Below are 19,072 nucleotides of genomic sequence, written 5' to 3'. Positions count from 1 at the left end.
GATAACTAGCTAAATCGAAATAGTTCAACCTTTCTGGATGTGGTTATTTTTTCTGTGTTTCCCATTTCTTCCATCCCCTATTAAGTTGCGCCCTCTTGTCTGGATAGATCCAACAAGCTGCAGAACGCCTAGAAAGAAACTTCGTAGATAGTCGCCAATTGAAGGTGTGTGCAACTTGCTTTGATTTGTCAGTGAGCCTTCTCAGGGTCTTGGAAATGACTGTCACTCTAGCTCCAGAGATCTTTTTGGATTGGAATCGCCCTTCTTCAGAATTATTACTCAGGAGACTTGCACAGGTATTTTTTTATGCGGAATATCATATGCTTCTGTACACATATGCTTAATTCAGAAACATACAGTACTAGTAGGTAATGGCCTATTTATGTCACCTTCACAATTTTGTTTCTGAATTACCTTTTAAAAAGTTATCTAGTTGATTATTAACAGATTGAAGGATGATATATGTAGAAATACAGGGGTTTTTTTCTCTTCCCCTATTAAAATTAGTTTCGGCAGCCATTATTTATAATGTTTTGCTGCACGATAAACTCTTGATTTTATGGTTCTTATTTGATTCTATTTAGTGGTCTGTGAGCTTGGTTGTTTTCTTGCAGACACTTCATTACCCAAACTAGGTAATGTCATCAATGTAGCTAGGACTGGCACTGATCATATTATCTAGTTTGGCTAATAATATACCTGCAAGAAAACAACTCTCAGAGAGGACTAAGGAGTCCACATTTCAATCCTGAGCTATACATATTCTCCTTTATCTGACAAAAGATATACACACATTTCACAAAATGCATGCATAAACTACATTGTACTATATCGTTAAATCTCTGATAAGTCATTCCAATCTCCTTCTCCCTGCTTTCTTCTTTCAGATGCCATAATGTTTTCTTATATTTACTTATATCTAGATCAAAATATATCAGTAAATCATCCTTCTTGCTAAATATAAAAATATATTTAAATGTTGCTAGATCATACATACAACATGAATATATAGTGTAGATGACAGCTGATATTTACAGGAAGGAAAAGGAATACACATAAGCTAGGATACATTTGTTCAACCTCATTTTTCAAATATCTCTGGAAAATTACTTTGTCATACACATAATGATAAACATTGCTTTGCCACACATATTTGGGCTTGACTGTTCATGCAAAATATTCAAACTATATTGATATGTTTTCTTGGAGTTTAAATGCAGTAAAATCAGCCCAAACAACTTATTTTTTACATTCTAAAACTAGCTAATAAAAAGGGAAAAATAAACCTCTTGGAAGCAATAAATTATTTTGAATTGGATTTTCAAAGAGTATGGTCTTTGAGACTCAAGGCAATGTGTCTTTCACACTTGATCTTGTTGGATTCTATTACTTGCTATCCCCAAGGTCCATTATCCAAAAGAATGAAAAGCTAAAAGATTTCTTTCAGTGGAAATTATCTAGAGCAGGCATGTCAAACTCGCGACGTCATGTGACGCTGCGTGATGTATCAGGACTTTTTCCCCATTGCCGGCAATGGGGTGGGCGCGGTTTCTGCATGACACATCTGGCCAGCAGTTTGACATGCCTGATCTACAGTAGAGCCACCCTAGATTGTGTAATGTGATCTTAGTTTCAGTTTGTCACAGCTGGAGACTGATCTGCTGTCACTGTTTCATTAAGAGTTCTGCACATATTTTCTGGGCTGTTACGATGGTTGGTATATGCTAATATTGTGTTAATATTCATCTAAGGACCTTCAAGCATCTGGCCAGTAAATGCTCAGCTCCATTCAGTTGCCCCGACTTCACCCCAATAAAAGGGATTACAGGGTTGTAAAAAGAAAAAAAAATGATTTAAGGACCTAAAGGACAGTACAGGATATGTACTGTGATGCATTCAGCGTTTCCATCCAAGGCTGAGTTTTTAATATTTTTTTGAAGATTGAAAATGCCAGAGAATAAGAATAAGCAACCACCCTTAAAATTCTTCCTCATGCCATTGGCCAAATTCAATGTTTCCACTATATGCACAATTTGAGATTGTCTGAGCTTTGCTGTTAAGAGGATGAAGCAAGTGTGCAGTCAGAAAGTATTCAAGTTTAATGAAGAGAGGGGTGAGGGGTGACATGATAGCAGTGTTCCAATATCTCAGGGGCTGCCACAAAGAAGAGGGAGTCAAGCTATTCTCCAAAGCACCTGAAAGCAGGACAAGAAGCAATGGATAGAAACTAGTCAAGGAGAGAAGCAACCTAGAACTAAGGAGAAACTTCCTGACAGTTAGAACAATTAACCAGTGGAACAACCTGCCTCCAGAGGTGGTGAATGCTCCAACACTGGAGGTTTTTAAGAAGAGACTGGACAGCCATTTGCCTGAAATGGTATAAGGTTTCCTGCCTGAGCAGGGGGTTGGACTAGATGACCTCCAAGGTCCCTTCCAACTTTATTATTATTATTATTATTATTATTATTATTATTATTATTATTATTATTATTATTATTATTATTATTTGTCTGTTTCAGTATTCACTCTTCTTTCCCTTTTCCTACAGCTGTTAAATCAGGTGCTAAATCGTGTAACAGCTGAGCGGAACTTGTTTGACAGAGTGGTGAATCTTCGGCTGCCAGGTAAGCTGCCTTTTCTTGCTTTCTGCAGTTGTCTCCCAAAGAAAAATCATATCTCTGTGATAAAATACATATTTTGGATATCCCAGGATTAAAATGTTTAGGAAGCAGATGATAAAAAGTTCTCTAATCCTAGAGAGTCGTGTCAAACTCTTCTACTCAGGCTACATAATGTTGGGCTAAATAAGCAAATGATGTAACCTGGCATAAAGTATTTTTAATATTCTTATTTATTGAAGATATTCCCCTTGGCTCTCCTGCTATTGTTGAAATGTGTCTAAGTGTCTTAGCATTTTTGGGGTCTTCACAAGAGCTTCTCCTATTTCTAGTCCCTTTGGGGAAAAAAATAGAATATACATGAGGAGTAATTCTAGGTCAACTTTTTACCTCAGATTGTAGTCTTAGTGTAGTTTATATTATACCTGCTGTCTTTCTCATGGGTCATTAATATAAAGACCCAAGAGGTGCATCTGAAAATGAAAGAGAACATCTAGTTCTTATGATAACTTTATACTGACTCTCCCTTGGTTGCTCAGAATTACAGCTATAGGATGTGAGATCTTTTGGCTCTAAACTTTGAAGAGCCATTAAATGATGGCCATGTGCCTGGCCTATTCAAGGCCAAGAGATCTGTTCTCATAGCGAGAATTTTAAAATATGAGGTAATCCATAGAGAAGAAAGATATCTTGGGTATGCCCCAAAAGCTAATAGAAATACTATTGAATATTCATAAGTGCATTTGAATGCAAAACTGTTTTGATGTATTTATAAACAAAAAGTGATGTACAGTAAGAAAAGTGAAAGAAAAAGAACATTATTAGACATTACAATTAAAAATAAAAGTTGATAATTAATAAAAAATTAGGAAGTACAGAAAAGAAAAAAAAGGAAAAATAACAATATAGTATAGAATAGATAGGTAGGTAGGTAGATAGATAGATAGATAGATAGATAGATAGATAGATAGATAGATAGATAGATAGATAGATAGATAGATGGATGTAGCTTGCCCCTTCATCACAAGTATAAAAAATGTTAGTAACATATCACCAACAACTGATCCCTTCTTCCCACATCTGATTTCTTATCTATAAATAGGCTTGTCATTCAGGCCAGATCGGCAAAAGTCCATTAAGAGTTACTAGAGAACAATATATCTTTTTAAATCTCAATCAGATAAACTAATTTTACATTCCTTCTCTTAACTTTTAACAATCTTGGTTTTTAATATCTTCAAATAATGTCCTAGAAATTAATATTTTTTTCCTTTTTCTTTGTCTCCTCAATAGAACCTTCAAAACTGTAACAAGCCTCTTTTGTAAATCCAATATAGAAAAGTTATCCAAGTCACTCTTCTGAATTGTATTTGTTGTTGTTGTTGTTAGCTGCGAAGTCGTGTCCGACCCATCGTGACCCTATGGACAACTTTCCTCCAGGCCTTCCTGTCCTCTACCATCTTCTGGAGTCCATTTAAGCTCATGCCTACTGCTTCAGTGACTCCATCCAGCCACCTCATTCTCTGTCGTCCCCTTCTTCTATTGCCCTCAATCTTTCCCAGCATTAGGTTCTTCTCCAGTGAGTCCTTCCTTCTCATTAGGTGGCCAAAGTATTTGAGTTTCAGCTTCAGGATCTGGCCTTCTAAAGAGCAGTCGGGGTTGATCTCCTCTAGGACTGACCGGTTTGATCGCCTTGCAGTCCAAGGGACTCGCAGGAGTCTTCTCCAGCACCACAGTTCAAAGACCTCAATTCTTTGGCGCTCAGCCTTTTTTATGGTCCAACTTTCACAGCCATACATTGCAACTGGGAAGACCATAGCCTTGACTATACGCACTTTTGTTGACAGGGTGATATTTCTGCGTTTTAGTGTGCTGTCTAGATTTGCCATGGCTTTCCTCCTGAGGAGCAAGCGTCTTTTAATTTCTTGGCTACAGACCCCATCTGCAGTGAACTTGGAGCCCAGGAAAATAAAATCTGTCACTACCTCCATTTCTTCCCCATCTATTTGCCAGGAATTGAGAGGGCCGGATGCCATGATCTTGGTTTTCTTAATGTTAAGTTTCAACCCAAGTTTTGCACTCTCCTTCTTCACCCGCAACAAGAGGCTCTTTAGTTCTTCTTCACTTTCTGCCATTAGAGTGGTATCATCTGCATATCTTAGGTTGTTGATATTTCTTCCAGCAATCTTAATTCCAATTTTTGATTCATCTAGCCCTGCCTTTCTCATGATGTGCTCTGCATATAAGTTAAATAGGCAGGGTGACAGTAAACAGCCTTGCCGGACTCCTTTCCCAATTTTGAACCAATCAGTGGTTCCGTGTCCAGTTCTCACTGTTGCTTCTTGGCCCACATATAGGTTTCTCAAGAGACAAATAAGATGGTCTGGTACGCCCATCTCTTTAAGAACTTGCCACAGTTTGTTATGATCCACACAATCAAAAGCTTTAGCATAGTCAATGAAGCAGAAGTAGATGTTTTTCTGGAACTCTCTAGCTTTCTCCATGATCCAGCATATGTTGGCAATTTGATCTCTAGTTCCTCTGCCTCTTCGAAATCCTGCCTGTACTTTGGTAGTTCTTGATCCACATACTGCTGGAGTCTAGCTTGTAGGATTTTAAGCATAACTTTACTAGCATGAGAAATGAGTGCAATGGTGCGATAGTTTGAACATTCTTTGGCACTGCCTTTGTTTGGAATTGGAATGTAAACTGATCTTTTCCAATCCTGTGGCCACTGTTGAGTTTTCCAAATTTGCTGGCAAATTGAGTGTAGCACTTTTACTGCATCGTCTTTTAAGATTTTGAATAGCTCAGCTGGAATACTGTCACCTCCACTAGCTTTGTTGTTGCTCAGCTTTTCTAAGGCCCACTTCACTTCACATTCTAGGATGTCTGGCTCGAGGTCAGTGACCACCTCATTGTGATTATCAGGGACGTTAAGCTCGTTCTTGTATAGTTCTTCTGTGTAATTTTGCCACCTCTTCTTAATCTCTTCTGCCTCTGTTAGGTCCCTGCCATTTTGGTCTTTTATCATGCCCATTTTTGCATGAAACGTTCCCTTCATCTCTCCAATTTTCTTGAAAAGATCTCTGGTCCTCCCTATTCTATTGTTTTCTTCTATTTCTTTGCACTGTTCATTTAAGAAGGCATTCTTATCTCTTCTAGCTATTCTCTGGAATTCTGCATTCAGTTGGGCGTATTTTTCTTTTTCTCCCTTGCCTTTCGCTTCCCTCCTTTCCTCAGCTTGTATTTGTATGTTCCTTTTAAAATATCAACCACTTGCAGTTGTATATCCAGTATATCATCTTTCTCTAGATCATTCTTGTAGCCTGTAATTTTTAAATATGCTCTGCCCTGAAAAATGCCACCTCAAGACCCACATCCAATGACATTGGTACCATTGTGCAAAGCCCCAATAGCCCTTGCTTCCCTGTGTCACAGGATCTGCCATGCCCCATCTACTTTGCCATTGTTCTTTAGCTGCTGACAGGTACGCCCAGACTATGTGAGGTGGCTGCTGACCACACCAGGCCTTCTTACTGAGGCCACCTTGCAACATTCTTCAAGCCAGGTCTTCTTCTCACCTCAGGCTTCCAAAAGCTTCCAAATATCCACACAATTTTGCAGTTTTTTCAGGTTTTTTTCAAGGTACCTTTGTAACTCTAGGTATCAAGTAGTGGCACTAGTAAAAACAAAGTACTCTCTCTAGTGCTTGTTGCATGCCGGTTAAAATTTGTGAGGAAAGGTTTGTTTTATCTTTTTTATATGTATGTGTCCAAAATGGCTCAAAACAGAGAGGAAAAGGAGTTTTGCTAAAGACTTGATAATTGGATAATTTAAAACAAATTGCTAATCGAATTAACCAGTAATTACATTCTAGATTCTTAGGGAATGATCTTACTTGGTGATGATCAATACTGGTTGGTCCTCATCTGTGCCTCCATCAGGAGTCATAAAAGAGGCTCTTGGAAAGTCTGCATTAGTATTAATATTTATTTTGAACCTCTGCTTTCCTCTGTAGGACTGGAAAGTGTAGACCACTATCCAATCCTTGTTGCTGTGACAGGAATTTTAGTCAGGCTGCTTGTTGATACTGATTTCCAAGGGTAAGTGCTCTTTTATTCCACTCTATGGACTGATACATTCATTGCTTGCTTTCCAGTCTGTTTACTTACGACTGTTTTATTTAACTGAAATCAATTGCTCTTTAACACTGTGTGTGGATCCTGATGTAGTATTTAGTTTATCCTGAACTTCATATGCAGTTTATTGTAAGGTAGAACAGTTTTCATTATCTTTTATATTTACTGTAACTAAAGTATACATAAAGATACTTAGAACAGGCGACTGGGTTAGATTATTTTGACATCCACTTCCATTTTTATGAAATGTAGGGAAAAAGGCTTCCTTTTTTCACATCTTTACCTTCTTCTGTTGTTTTTCTAAAGAGAATGACACGCTCTCTACATGGGGCTGCCCTTGAGATCCACTCGGAAGCTTCAACTGGTGCAAAGTGCAGCGGCACGGACACTTTTGGGAGCCTCCCGATACTCCCATATCACACCTCTCCTCCGTGCGCTGCACTGGCTTCCGGTTGCCTTCCGTGTGAAGTTCAAGGTGCTAACAATGACATACAAAGCCCTACATGGCATGGGTCCGGACTACCTACGGGAGCACCTTCTGCCAATGTCAACACCCCACCGCCCTGTGCGCTTCCACAGAGAGGGCCTCCTCAGGGTGCCACCGCTCAAGGAATGTCGGCTTGTGGCGCCCAGGGGGAGGGCATTCTCAGTGGGTGCGCCAGCCCTCTGGAACTGCTTACCAACTGAAATCCGGATGGCCCCCGACCTCCGCACCTTCCGGCGCGACTTAAAGACTTACTTATTCCAGCAGTCCAGCCTGGCCTGATAGCTCTGATAGCTCTAATTGGGGTCCCAGTTTGTTTTGTTTTGATTATTGTTTTTCAATACTGTTTCGTTTTGTTGCCTATCTTACTCTGTACACCGCCCCGAGTCCCTCGGGAGAAGGGCGGTTTATAAAAACAAATAAATAAAATAAATAAATAAATTTAGGAAAGGTCTTGCCTAAAGATAAAGAAGGCCAGTGTTTCACCCTTTCTGAAGCGGTGGCAGTGACATTTCTCAAATACCTGTTAAATGTTTCTCCCTTTACTTTCCTAACTTGGGCATTTTTGTGTTTGTAGCGGCAGATACATTAGTTTAGGGAGCTCCAACCTTTATTTCCTGGAAGGCACCATTAGTAGCTTAACAGTCAGAGGGAAAAAAAATTAGGAAGGACCCACCCTTCCTATTTAAACAGCAGTTAAAAGTGGTCGTGGGAGAGCAGAGTCATATTTCCTATCTGGTTTAACTGGGAAAGCTGACAAAATCTATAAGGATTTCCAGGATTAATTTTAGCATAGTAAGAAATAAGATGGGTGCAAATAATCCTTATTCTGATCTTGACTTGTATGATTATCTCAGCGAATCCGTATATTTGATCAGTGAAATTTTATTAAAACAACAAAGATAAATATGAATTGTTTTTATACAGCTGTTAAATACAAAACTGATCATGTTTGCTAATAGTTAATTAAGAAATTGACTTACTTCAGTGCTGGGATTCAGCCAGTTTGCACCACTTCGGCAGAACTGGTAGCTAATTTTTTGTTGCCCAGGCCCAGAATGGACTTCTGGAAGCAGCATCCACACAGAGGACCAGTTTCACATATTTGAATCCCACCACTGATTTAATTATGGGGTTAACATACAGTTTTTAAACTGTATAAGAATCCTATAAGTGTTATCTATGTAATAATTAGTTCATTTTTTACCTCTATCCTTTAGCTCTAGCCAGCATGGAGCTGTGATTATTTTTTAAAAATATATTTTAAAATGATACAAAGTGATGTAGGGGGAACTTTTAAAGAACTTAAACAGATATGAAATACACTCCTGGTAAACACTTACAAGATCAGGTCTTCAAAGTTGATACTTGCCATATTTGGGGGTCAAGTTCCTTTTTAGAATGCCTGAAGTGCAGTCCATCAGAAAATTTAATTTCATGTTTGCCTATTTCGTGTAGCTCTGCAGATATCTGCCAACAGCTGAGCCCAATTTGGCTAGGCACTCAGTTCTGACATGAAATTATTTCTGACCCTCTGTTTCCTCACCTAATTGTGCCAAGCACCTTTGTTATACTTCCTAAATAAAAATGAGATTTTCATTTCAAGCATAGTGTAACAGGTACATTTAGACTAGTCATATGCAAATAAAGGCAAATGTCACCAGATGTGAGATATATATATATACATATATACATATATACATATATACATATATACATATATACATATACATATACATATACATATACATATACATATACATATACATATACATATACATATATATATATATATATATATATATATATATATATATATATATATATATATATATATATATATATATATATATATATATATGTAAATGCTTGTTAACTATTTAGATTACCTTGCAAGGGACTATTAACTATGTTTGGGGCCTAGCAAGGTAATCTAAATAGTTAACAAGCATTTAAAAACATATCTCCCTTGTTTCTCAGCTAACAAAGTGAGAAAGAGCTTGTGGCCTAGAGGTTAAAACAACTGCCTAATGTGCAATCAGCCCAGGTTCGAATCTCAGAAGGTTATGGCTGACTGATGAAAACAAATAAGTTTGAAATGCATATCAGTCTCCCTTTAATTCTTTGTTAGCAATCTAAAAAAATTTACACAAATATGAGCTGTCACTGTTGTGACTACTGCCTGTGGATGGCCTTCGGTTAGGCCGAAACAGGAAATAAGATTTGTCCCATGTTTGGGGCCTAGCAAGGTAATCTAAATAGTTAACAAGCATTTAAAATATATATATTTTAAGTATTTGTCAAGGCTTTTTTTTTGAATACACCTTTCTTTCCTGTTTTTGCCTAACCCAAGGCTATCCACAGGATATAGTCAACTTATGACAGCTCATTATTTGTGTAAATTATTCAAATTGCTAATAAAGAATTAGGGAGGCTGAGATGGCCATTTCGAGGGTATGACTTACTGATGAGAACAAAATAAGTTCGAAATGGCCATCTCAGCCTCCCTAATTCTTTATTAGCAATTTGAATAATTTACATACATATATATATATGTATATATATATTACTATGCTCTCTCTCTACACACACACACACACACACACACACACACACACACACACCCAACATAAGTGAAGGTAGAAAACAAGCCTGATGTTTGGCTCCAATAGTAATTGTTTTCTTCCAGTGCTGGATATTTTGCTGATGAACTTTGGATGAAAGAGATTTAATTAGTAATGACATATTGTGTTACTCAGCAAAACCAGAAGAAACTATTATGAGTCTTTTATTTCTTAATTCCACTAAGAAATCAATTAAAACTGTTCTAAATAGTAGTTAAGCCATTGTATGCATTCTCACTTTAATATGTTTAAGGAATATATACTACAAACTGAAAATATGTTGAAGGCAGTTAAGTGAAGAAAGTATGACTGTCATTTATTTGTCATATTTGTATATTACACACTCCTGGCAAAGTACGCAACTTAGTGCAATTACAGAGGTGCAGGAGCCATGTGATAGAACCCAAGATGGACATCGGGTAGCTTCAATTTCAGTTTATGCACGTGACATTGAGAAAACAGTTGTCACAGGACAGATTGCAGAAAAGATTAGTTTTCTCAATTTAATTATGAACTTCCAGTAATGGATAAAATTGTAAATTATACAAAAAACAGTACTTCATTACGATGGATCAGAGAAAATAAAATGTTTTTTGCTTTGGGAGAACAATATTTTGTAGAGTACTTGAAGCATTCTTAGTACTTTTTACTTATTTGTGGTTGGACTCAGAGTTAATATTATATGTGGTATATTATAGAAGAAATTGGATGAAACCTGAATCTTAGTTTTCAATTGCAAAATGACTTTTCAGTCTGCAAAACTTTTTTTTCTTTGCTTCAAAATGTGTTTTGGAGATTGCTTGAATTATTATATTATTCCTCCATTAGACTATTTATATCATACAATTTGGTTCAGATCACATCCATTTGGCAACACCTCTGACAGGATCTTGAAATGGATATTTTCAATAGTTTTCTAGGCTTTGGAAATCCCAATCTACTCCTTTCTTCCTGGGTTACAGAGGAGCTGTATTTCACTTAGTCCAGGTGGAAGGCATGCTGTGAATGCTCGGATGCAGTGCCGGATACCTCATTTTGTATGTTTTTCCTTGGTTCCTTATAATGATGTTGGAAATTTAAATTACCTTTTATAGGAGATACTGCTTTTATTCAAGGGTTTTTTAAAATGATGTCTTGATTGCTACCTACTCAGAGCATTCAGAAATTAGCATCATACAAATATAATAAGTAAATAAATAATTTCAGTCAAAGCTTAGACTTTGTGTTAAATATTAATTGAATATTCATAAGTTAATTTCCAATCTTCTGGTCCAGAGAAGAAAAGAAAAATATTGTGACTGAATGATTTGTTATCAGGGTGGTATTGTCAAGAGAGAACTGGTTTCTGGGCTACAGGTATTGGATGGATTATGCCCCAGTAGGGTTCAGCAAAAAATATGTTCAATCACATCAGCTTGATCAGGAGTTATTGACTGACTGACTGACTGACTGACTGGTTTAATTTGTCCCAACTGCAGTGACAGGCAGAACAAAACAAATTGTGGACAGTCTTAAGAACATGAACATGCTAGTTTTTAATTAATCCATAATACCTCACAACAGGTAATTAAAAGCTAGTTAAAAATCAATATGCAAGTATGTAAAACTTTCCATAATCTATTTAAAAGACATAAAATTGTACATCAGCTCAATACAGCCATTATAAGAGCTGTCCACTTAACTTTTTAAAAATAACTTTTAAAATAAGCTGTGGGAATAACATATTTCAGCAAAACATAAGATCACATGACATTTTAATTTGTGAGTCAAGTATGGGCTAAATGCTTAAAAATGGATACATTGCTAGATCAAAAATCATATTCAAAAAGTATTTATCAATGATTCCATATCACACTAAGTCTGAGCTAAGTCTCAAATTTCCCCCCAAAAAATATCTCTAGCACTCTGCTTTTCAATATTTTTACTAATGACTTGGTTGAATAGATGGAAGAAATAAGATGGTTTGGCTAATAGAGTCACTTCAAACTGCGAGATGGGCAGCAAATATATTTGATAATAATACTAACTTTGCTAAAAGACAGAAATTAAAAAATAAATATTGCTTGTTATATTAGAAAATGGACAGAAAAAAGCAACATGAAATTTATTAGTGATAGATGCAATATTCTTCATTTAGGAAACAAAACTCAAATACCAAGATATAGGATGAGGGCTGCCTGACTTGGTAATAATCTTTATAAAAATAATAATATTAGAATAATAATTGAATGCAAAATTCATATTGAGTCCCACTTCATGCCATTCATGCTTTTTCTAGATTTTGTTATTCTCACAGATTGTAAATTGAAATATGATAGGGCTGCAAAAAAGGCAAGTTCAGTTGTGAACAGAAATGGTTTCCAAATCAGAAAAATAATTGTTTCATTTCATTCTGCTTTAGTTTGACCCAACCTTGAATACTGTATCCTATTTGGACACTGTTGTTGTAAGAAGAATTCAGATTTTATAAATCTCTTTTCATACAACTATTTCTAGTCTGCTGTCACCCTCATTGTTCTCAGAGCCTTTTTATTTTTTTTCTGAATTTTTCTTATAGCAACAGTGCCCAGAACAAGACACAATATTCAAGGTTGGGTCTTAAATAAAAGAACTGGGGAGGGACTGTCAGGAACTGATAAGTTGTTTGGATATTCCTTAAGAAACAGTAGGAAATATATTATTGGTATACAAAAATCCTGCTAATATTGCCAATTCTACTGTATCAAACCTTTTCCTGACTTCCTGATTTGGAAGTCTTCTGTTTATGTTAGTAACATAACTTAGTTGAATGTGGGGAGATTTGGTTCAACAAATGGATTTAACATTTACCGTAAGTAATGTTTATTGTTCAATTTAAAGCTGTAGTTAGCATTTCTCTGTATTGAAGTATGTTACAAGCTTCATATGTTTTACCTTATAGGGATTCCTCAAACTTGACTGTTCAGCATTTGTTAAGATCACATTTGAACACTGAGTTACAGAGAGTCCTTGCTTAATGACCATTTGTTCAGCAACCATTTCAATTTACAGTGGTGCTGAATGAATGGTAGTTATGATCGGTCCTCAAAGTTATGACTGATGCATAGTCACATGATCAAAATTTGGGTGTTTTAGGCATCCTGTCTAGGACCACAGAGTATGTTTCAAGTTTTCCTCACTCACCTATTTTCCCTCTATCTCCACTCTTTTACTTCTCTGCACTCTGTCACCATTGCCGGTTCCTGCCATCCCCTGCCAACATTTGCTGTTTTGTTTCTCTCACTTCTGACCAAGAGTGTATGGTTGAGGCAGCTGCTGGTCCTTTGCAACATCTCATGATGTTTCCGTGTGCAGGCCTTTCAGAGGCCTTACAAAGAGCCAGCAGCTCTCTTGGCAAGTGTGCAGGGGGAGATAGAGGCGGGTCGAAGGAGCTAAAGTGGAGGCAAACGCAGTAGCTCATGACAATCTCATCTGCTGAAGGGCACTTGGTGGGCCTGTCAGGGAAGGAGACATTGGGATGGGACGAGCAGTTGTTGCAAAGCAGGAGAAATGTGAGGTCTTCACCTAACAATGGTATGATCCTTTCATATCCATCTTATGGATTTCTACTGGCATTTGGATGATGCTGGACTAAATAAAATATTGGCCCCAACGTGGAAGGCTATTTTTGAACTTGTTCCTGTTGTTTGCTTTGAGAAGGACCTTTGAAGATTGGTGTTGTGCCTTTACTTGGCAACTTCTCCCCAACATGACAACAATAAAACATGGAATTATTCCTGCTGTATGCCTGCCAAAAGATTCTAGGGAGCCGAAGTCTTCCATTGAGAGCCCCATGCAGTCATAACCGATGATAGGAAGAGTGACTGACTGGCTGTTGGCTTTCAAGGGAATTGTTAGGAATGTTAGGAGTTTCCAGTTTGGACTACGGAGCTGGCAGTTACAGTTATAGCCATAGATTAGAAATGGCGGTTTCCCCACAAGACGTAGTGTCTGATTCCCATAGCCTATAGTAATCTGATTTAGATCCCTGTGTGAAGCATGATTATTTCCTCTTGTGAAGCGGTACCAAAAAGTGGACTGTCAAGTTTTATTCCATAAAAATGCATTTACAAACCATCTACTCATAAAGTGAGGGGAAGGGACAAGGATGGGAATTACTCTGCTTTTTTTTTCTCTTAGTAAAACTGTAAGTGATGCTATGCTGACCCATTAATATAATGTGCATGCAATTTAGAAACTCCAGTCTTGGCAGTGATTTGAATTTCTGATTGCTGTTTTGTTTTCTGAGAGAGGCCATGGTGCATTCCTAAGGGAATGCCATTAGACTTTCAGTTCATATTAAAAAATGGCTTTTTTATTGATGTAGTCCTAGTTAAAAAATGGAAGTTTTTTTTTTTAAAACAAATCCCTGGAACTCCAGAGGTTTGTCTCAAGTGCAGCTATTGGCACTAAGACTACTAGGAATATTGATACAAAACTACTGAGCTTACTGATGCCAATAGGACTGGGGCTGAAGCAGATGGAGCAGCCCCCGGCTGAAGGATTTTGAGCAATAACATTCCACTTCATGCCATTCACGCATTTTCTAGATTTTGTTTTGTTCTAACTTACCAATTGTTTATTGAACAGTTGTTGTTGTTGTTGTTAGTTGCGAAGTCGTGTCTGACCCATCACGACCCCATGGACAACGTTCCTCCAGGCCTTCCTGTCCTCTACCATCTTCTGGAGTCTATTTAAGCTCACGCCTACTGCTTCAGTGACTCCATCCAGCCACCTCATTCTTTGTCGTCCCCTTCTTCTCTTGCCCTCAACCTTTCCCAGCATTAGGCTCTTCTCCAGTGAGTCCTTCCTTCTCATTAGGTGGCCAAAGTCTTTGAGTTTCATATTGAACAGTAAGTTTATGCTAAAGGGGGAGAATGAAGTGAATTATAAAATTTCATAAAAGATAATATTTTTATTTGTCTTGTGTTTAATATTATTTAAAGGTTTGAGAGTACATAATACTATAGTATACCATATAGACGTAGTCCTACAACAGAGCAAACTTGTACATTCGTATTGGGGTTAATTTAGGGGAAATGTGCCCTCCTGTGGTGAAAGAAAGTATAAATTAGGGGAGAGCAGATTTCATTTTTTGCTGAACTCCCAACTTCTGTCATCCAGGCTTTGGTACAACTTACCTGTAAAGTTAAAGAACTCCAAGCCCAGGAAATTGTTTTGAGATCAGAATGGAACTAAGGTCATAGTTTGTCCACCCAAAGCTCCATTTGTTGGTACAGTCCACCTCTCCCCACCATAGATTTGCTCAGAATGGCAATACAGATAGTCTTCAACTTACAACCATAATTGAGCCAAAAAAGTGAGACATTTGTTAAGAGAGTTTTGCCCCATTTTGTGACCTTTCCTGCCACAGTTGTTAAGTGAATCATTGCGGTTGTTGAATTAGTAACATGTGTTGTTAAGGGAATCTGGCTTCCCCGTTGACTTTGCTTGTCAGAAGGTTGCAAAAGGGGGATTGCATGACCCTGGGACACTGCAACCGTCATAAATATGAGTCAGTTGCCAAGTGGCTGAATTTTGTTCATGTGATCATGGGGGTGCTGCAAAGGTCATAGGTGTGAAAAACGGTCATAAGCCGCTTTTTTCAGAGATATTGTAACTTCGAACGGTCACTAAATGAACTGTTGTAAGTCAAGGATTACCTATACTTTCTTGTTGCTACTATTGAACCTGGGAAGTAATAAATCCCTGTGTGGGTAGAAGTTCTTTAAAGTTAAATAATGAATTATTAGTTGGGGGGGGGTGAGCAACAATAAACTGATTTACATAAAGGTTTGCTGCTGAGAGCAAAACAGACTTTAGTGAAGCCTTTCAGTTAGTTCTTACAACTCAGAGCTGAAATAATTTTTCCTAAGATAATACTGAACTTGGAAACTCCACTGGGAAATTCTGTCGGGGCATTTCTTTCCGCCTACTTCACTGAATCAGTGCAGCACATCAGTGCTTGTACCTAGAGTACATGGCTTAGGCCCGGGATACTTGCAGGACCATCTGCTGCCAGGAACGACTTCCCATCGCCCAGTGCGCTCACACAGAGAAGGCCTCCTCAGGGTACCGTCGGCTAGACAATGTCAGCTGGCGACTCCCAGGGGGAGGGCCTTCTCTGTGGGAGCACCAGCCCTATGGAACCAGCTCCCCCCTGAACTTCGGATGGCCCCAGATCTCCAGTCCTTTCGCCGCGGCCTCAAAACACTCCTTTTCCACCAGGCTGACCTGGACTGACAGGGATTTTAATTTATGTTTTTAATTTTTTAACTTTAATTTTTAACTTATTTTAATTTTAATTTTAATTTATTCTACAGGGTCATTAATTTAATTTTTCTTTTAACTTCTGTATTATTGTATGTTATTGTTGTTAGCCGCCCTGAGTCCTTCGGGAGATAGGGCGGCATATAAATCCCAATAATAAATAAATAAATAAATAAATAGAGTACAAAGTGATGAAGAGCAAACTTAGTCCCATTATTAAAAAAATGAAGACAAAATACCTGGGAATCTACTGTCTACTTAGTTTAATACCTCTGTTGGGCAAGGTACAAAAATAGACTGTCAAGCAACATGACACAGACACTTAGAAAAGAATACTGCTATTACCAAAGCAGTGTGAGTTTGACAAGAACAAATTGTATCAAGCTAACTTTATCTCTTTTAATGGCATTGGGACTGGCTTGGCAGACCAAGCATTCAAGGGACTGTGGATGATAATAAGTACCTTGAACGCAGTAAATTGTTTAACAAGGTCTGTGGGGAAGATGAGAAAATGTGACTGCACAGTACTTTAATCTGCTGGGCTTGCAGCTAGTAAAACAGTTGCACTTCAAAGGCACATGCATTGTCCAAGAGATAAATTTTAAGTTGAAGCTCTGTGCTCGGCCCAATATTGTTTAGTATCTGTATAAATAAGTTAGAGAATGAAATAAAATGGATGGTTATCAGGCTTGCCACTGATATTAAGTTGGGGATGGGCAAGTACCTCGGAAGACAATATCTGTATTCAGAATGACTTAGCAAGCTTGAATTTTGGGATACATCCAATAGAATAATGATCATTTATGAGATGTATAAAGGCCTGCATCTGTACAGGAAAAAATGTGTGTGTGAAGAATCTAGAAGTACTAATGAAGTACAATCTGAACATGAGCAAACATGATGCACTGACTATATAAAGATCTATGTACTCTTGAACTGTGTTAACAGAATCATTTTTTTATGACAAGTAGTATTAACAGTTCCACTGTATTCTGTGCTGGCTGCACTGCACTTGGGGTGGTGCTCCATCCAGTTTTGCACTCTGCTTTCAAAGGACACAGATAAGCTGGAGTAGGTTCAGAGAACATCTATCAGGATAAAAAGTACAGTGGTACTTCGGTAGTTGACTGCTTTGAAACTCGTTGAATTTGGTACTCAATGCATTTTGATGCAAACATTTTGTCCCAGTACTTGGTTGTTTGGTGTTCAATGTGCAAGCCAGAACTTGTCAGTGTCGGTTGCTTCATGACTAATACATTATTTTTTATGAGAAAAAATTGGTACTCGTCAATTTTGGTACTTGTTGCACCTCCTGGAACCAATTAATGACAAGTATCAAGGTACTACTATATCTGGAATAATAATAATAATAATAATAATAATAATAATAATAATAATAATAATAATAATAATAATAATAATAATAATAATAATAATAATAATAATAATAATTTAATTTTTATACCGCCCTTCTCCCGAAAGACTCAAGGCGGTGTACAGGGCAATACAATAAAATACAATATATAAAATTAAAATCAAGCTCTACGAGGAACATTCAAAGGAGCTAGGGATGTTTAACTTGCATAAGAGAAGACTAAGTAGGTATGGTATTAGTTTATATCTAAAAATGGCCATATGCAAGAGCCAGTGGTTTTGTTCTCCACTGAAATTGAAAGCAGGACAAGATCATCAGGCTGAAATAAAAACAATCAGATTAATCGTTAGAAGGAATTTAATGTTTGTAAGAAGATGTCAGCATTGATACAGTTTATAAGTTTCTTTACAGCTCACTGTTTAATGATATTTATTTTGTTGTTGTTGTTAGCTGCGAAGTCGTGTCCGACCCATCGCGACCCTATGGACAACATTCCTCCAGGCCTTCCTGTCCTCTACCATCTTCTGGAGTCCATTTAAGCTCACGCCTACTGCTTCAGTGACTCCATCCAGCCACCTCATTCTCTGTCGTCCCCTTCTTCTATTGCCCTCGATCTTTCCCAGCATTAGGCTCTTCTCCAGTGAGTCCTTCCTTCTCATTAGGTGGCCAAAGTATTTGAGTTTTAGCTTCAGGATCTGGCCTTCTAAAGAGCAGTCAGGATTGATCTCCTCTAGGACTGACCAGTTTGATCGCCTTGCAGTCCAAGGGACTCGCAGGAGTCTTCTCCAGCACCATAGTTCAAAGGCCTCAATTCTTTGGCGCTCAGCCTTTCTTATGGTCCAACTTTCACAGCCATACATTGAAACTGGGAAGACCATAGCCTTGACTATACGCACTTTTGTTGACAGGGTGATGTCTCTGCTTTTTAGTGTGCTGTCTAGATTTGCCATGGCTTTCCTCCCAAGGAACAAGCGTCTTTTAATTTCTTGGCTACAGTCCCCATCTGCAGTGATCTTGGAGCCCAGGAAAATAAAATCTGTCACTACCTCCATTTCTTCCCCATCTATTTGCCAGGAATTGAGAGGGCCAGATGCCATGATCTTGGTTTTCTTAATGTTAAGTTTCAACCCAAGTTTTGCACTCTCCTTCTTCACCTGCAACAAGAGGCTCTTTAGTTCTTCTTCACTTTCTGCCATTAGAGTGGTATCATCTGCGTATCTTAGGTTGTTAATATTTCTTCCGGCAATCTTAATTCCAACTTTTGATTCATCTAGCCCTGCCTTTCTCATGATGTGCTCTGCATATAAGTTAAATAGGCAGGGCGACAGTATACAGCCTTGCCGGACTCCTTTCCCAATTTTGAACCAATTAGTGGTTCCATGTCCAGTTCTCACTGTTGCTTCTTGACCCGCATATAGGTTTCTCAAGAGACAAATAAGATGGTCTGGTACTCCCATCTCTTTAAGAACTTGCCACAGTTTGTTATGATCCACACAATCAAAGGCTTTAGCATAGTCAATGAAGCAGAAGTAGATGTTTTT

At 37.8% G+C, this 19,072-nt stretch overlaps 1 protein-coding gene across 4 annotated transcripts in view; it reads left to right on the top strand.

Annotated features, from left to right (window-relative positions):
• Window positions 1-19,072, top strand: part of RNF123 (ring finger protein 123) — a 118,365-nt gene that overhangs the window by 61,330 nt on the left and 37,963 nt on the right. Inside the window, exons 34-36 of one of the 4 annotated variants that reach the window (XR_014025079.1) lie at window positions 86-164; window positions 2,549-2,624; window positions 6,640-6,703. Coding sequence is in view for 2 of the 4 variants with exons in the window: in XM_081317385.1 (XP_081173511.1) it covers window positions 108-296; window positions 2,549-2,624; window positions 6,640-6,724 (350 nt within the window). In the remaining 2 variants the exon portion in view is untranslated. Of the gene's footprint in view, window positions 1-85; window positions 297-2,548; window positions 2,625-6,639; window positions 6,725-19,072 lie in introns of those variants that run through there. The other 3 variants (XM_081317386.1, XM_081317385.1, XR_014025080.1) reach the window with 3 other exon arrangements.

This window comes from Vipera berus, assembly GCF_964194415.1.
Source record: "Vipera berus genome assembly, chromosome: 2".
NCBI lineage: Eukaryota > Metazoa > Chordata > Lepidosauria > Squamata > Viperidae > Vipera > Vipera berus.
Note: the sequence above shows the minus strand (reverse complement) of the source record. Positions and strands in the feature narration are given on the sequence as shown.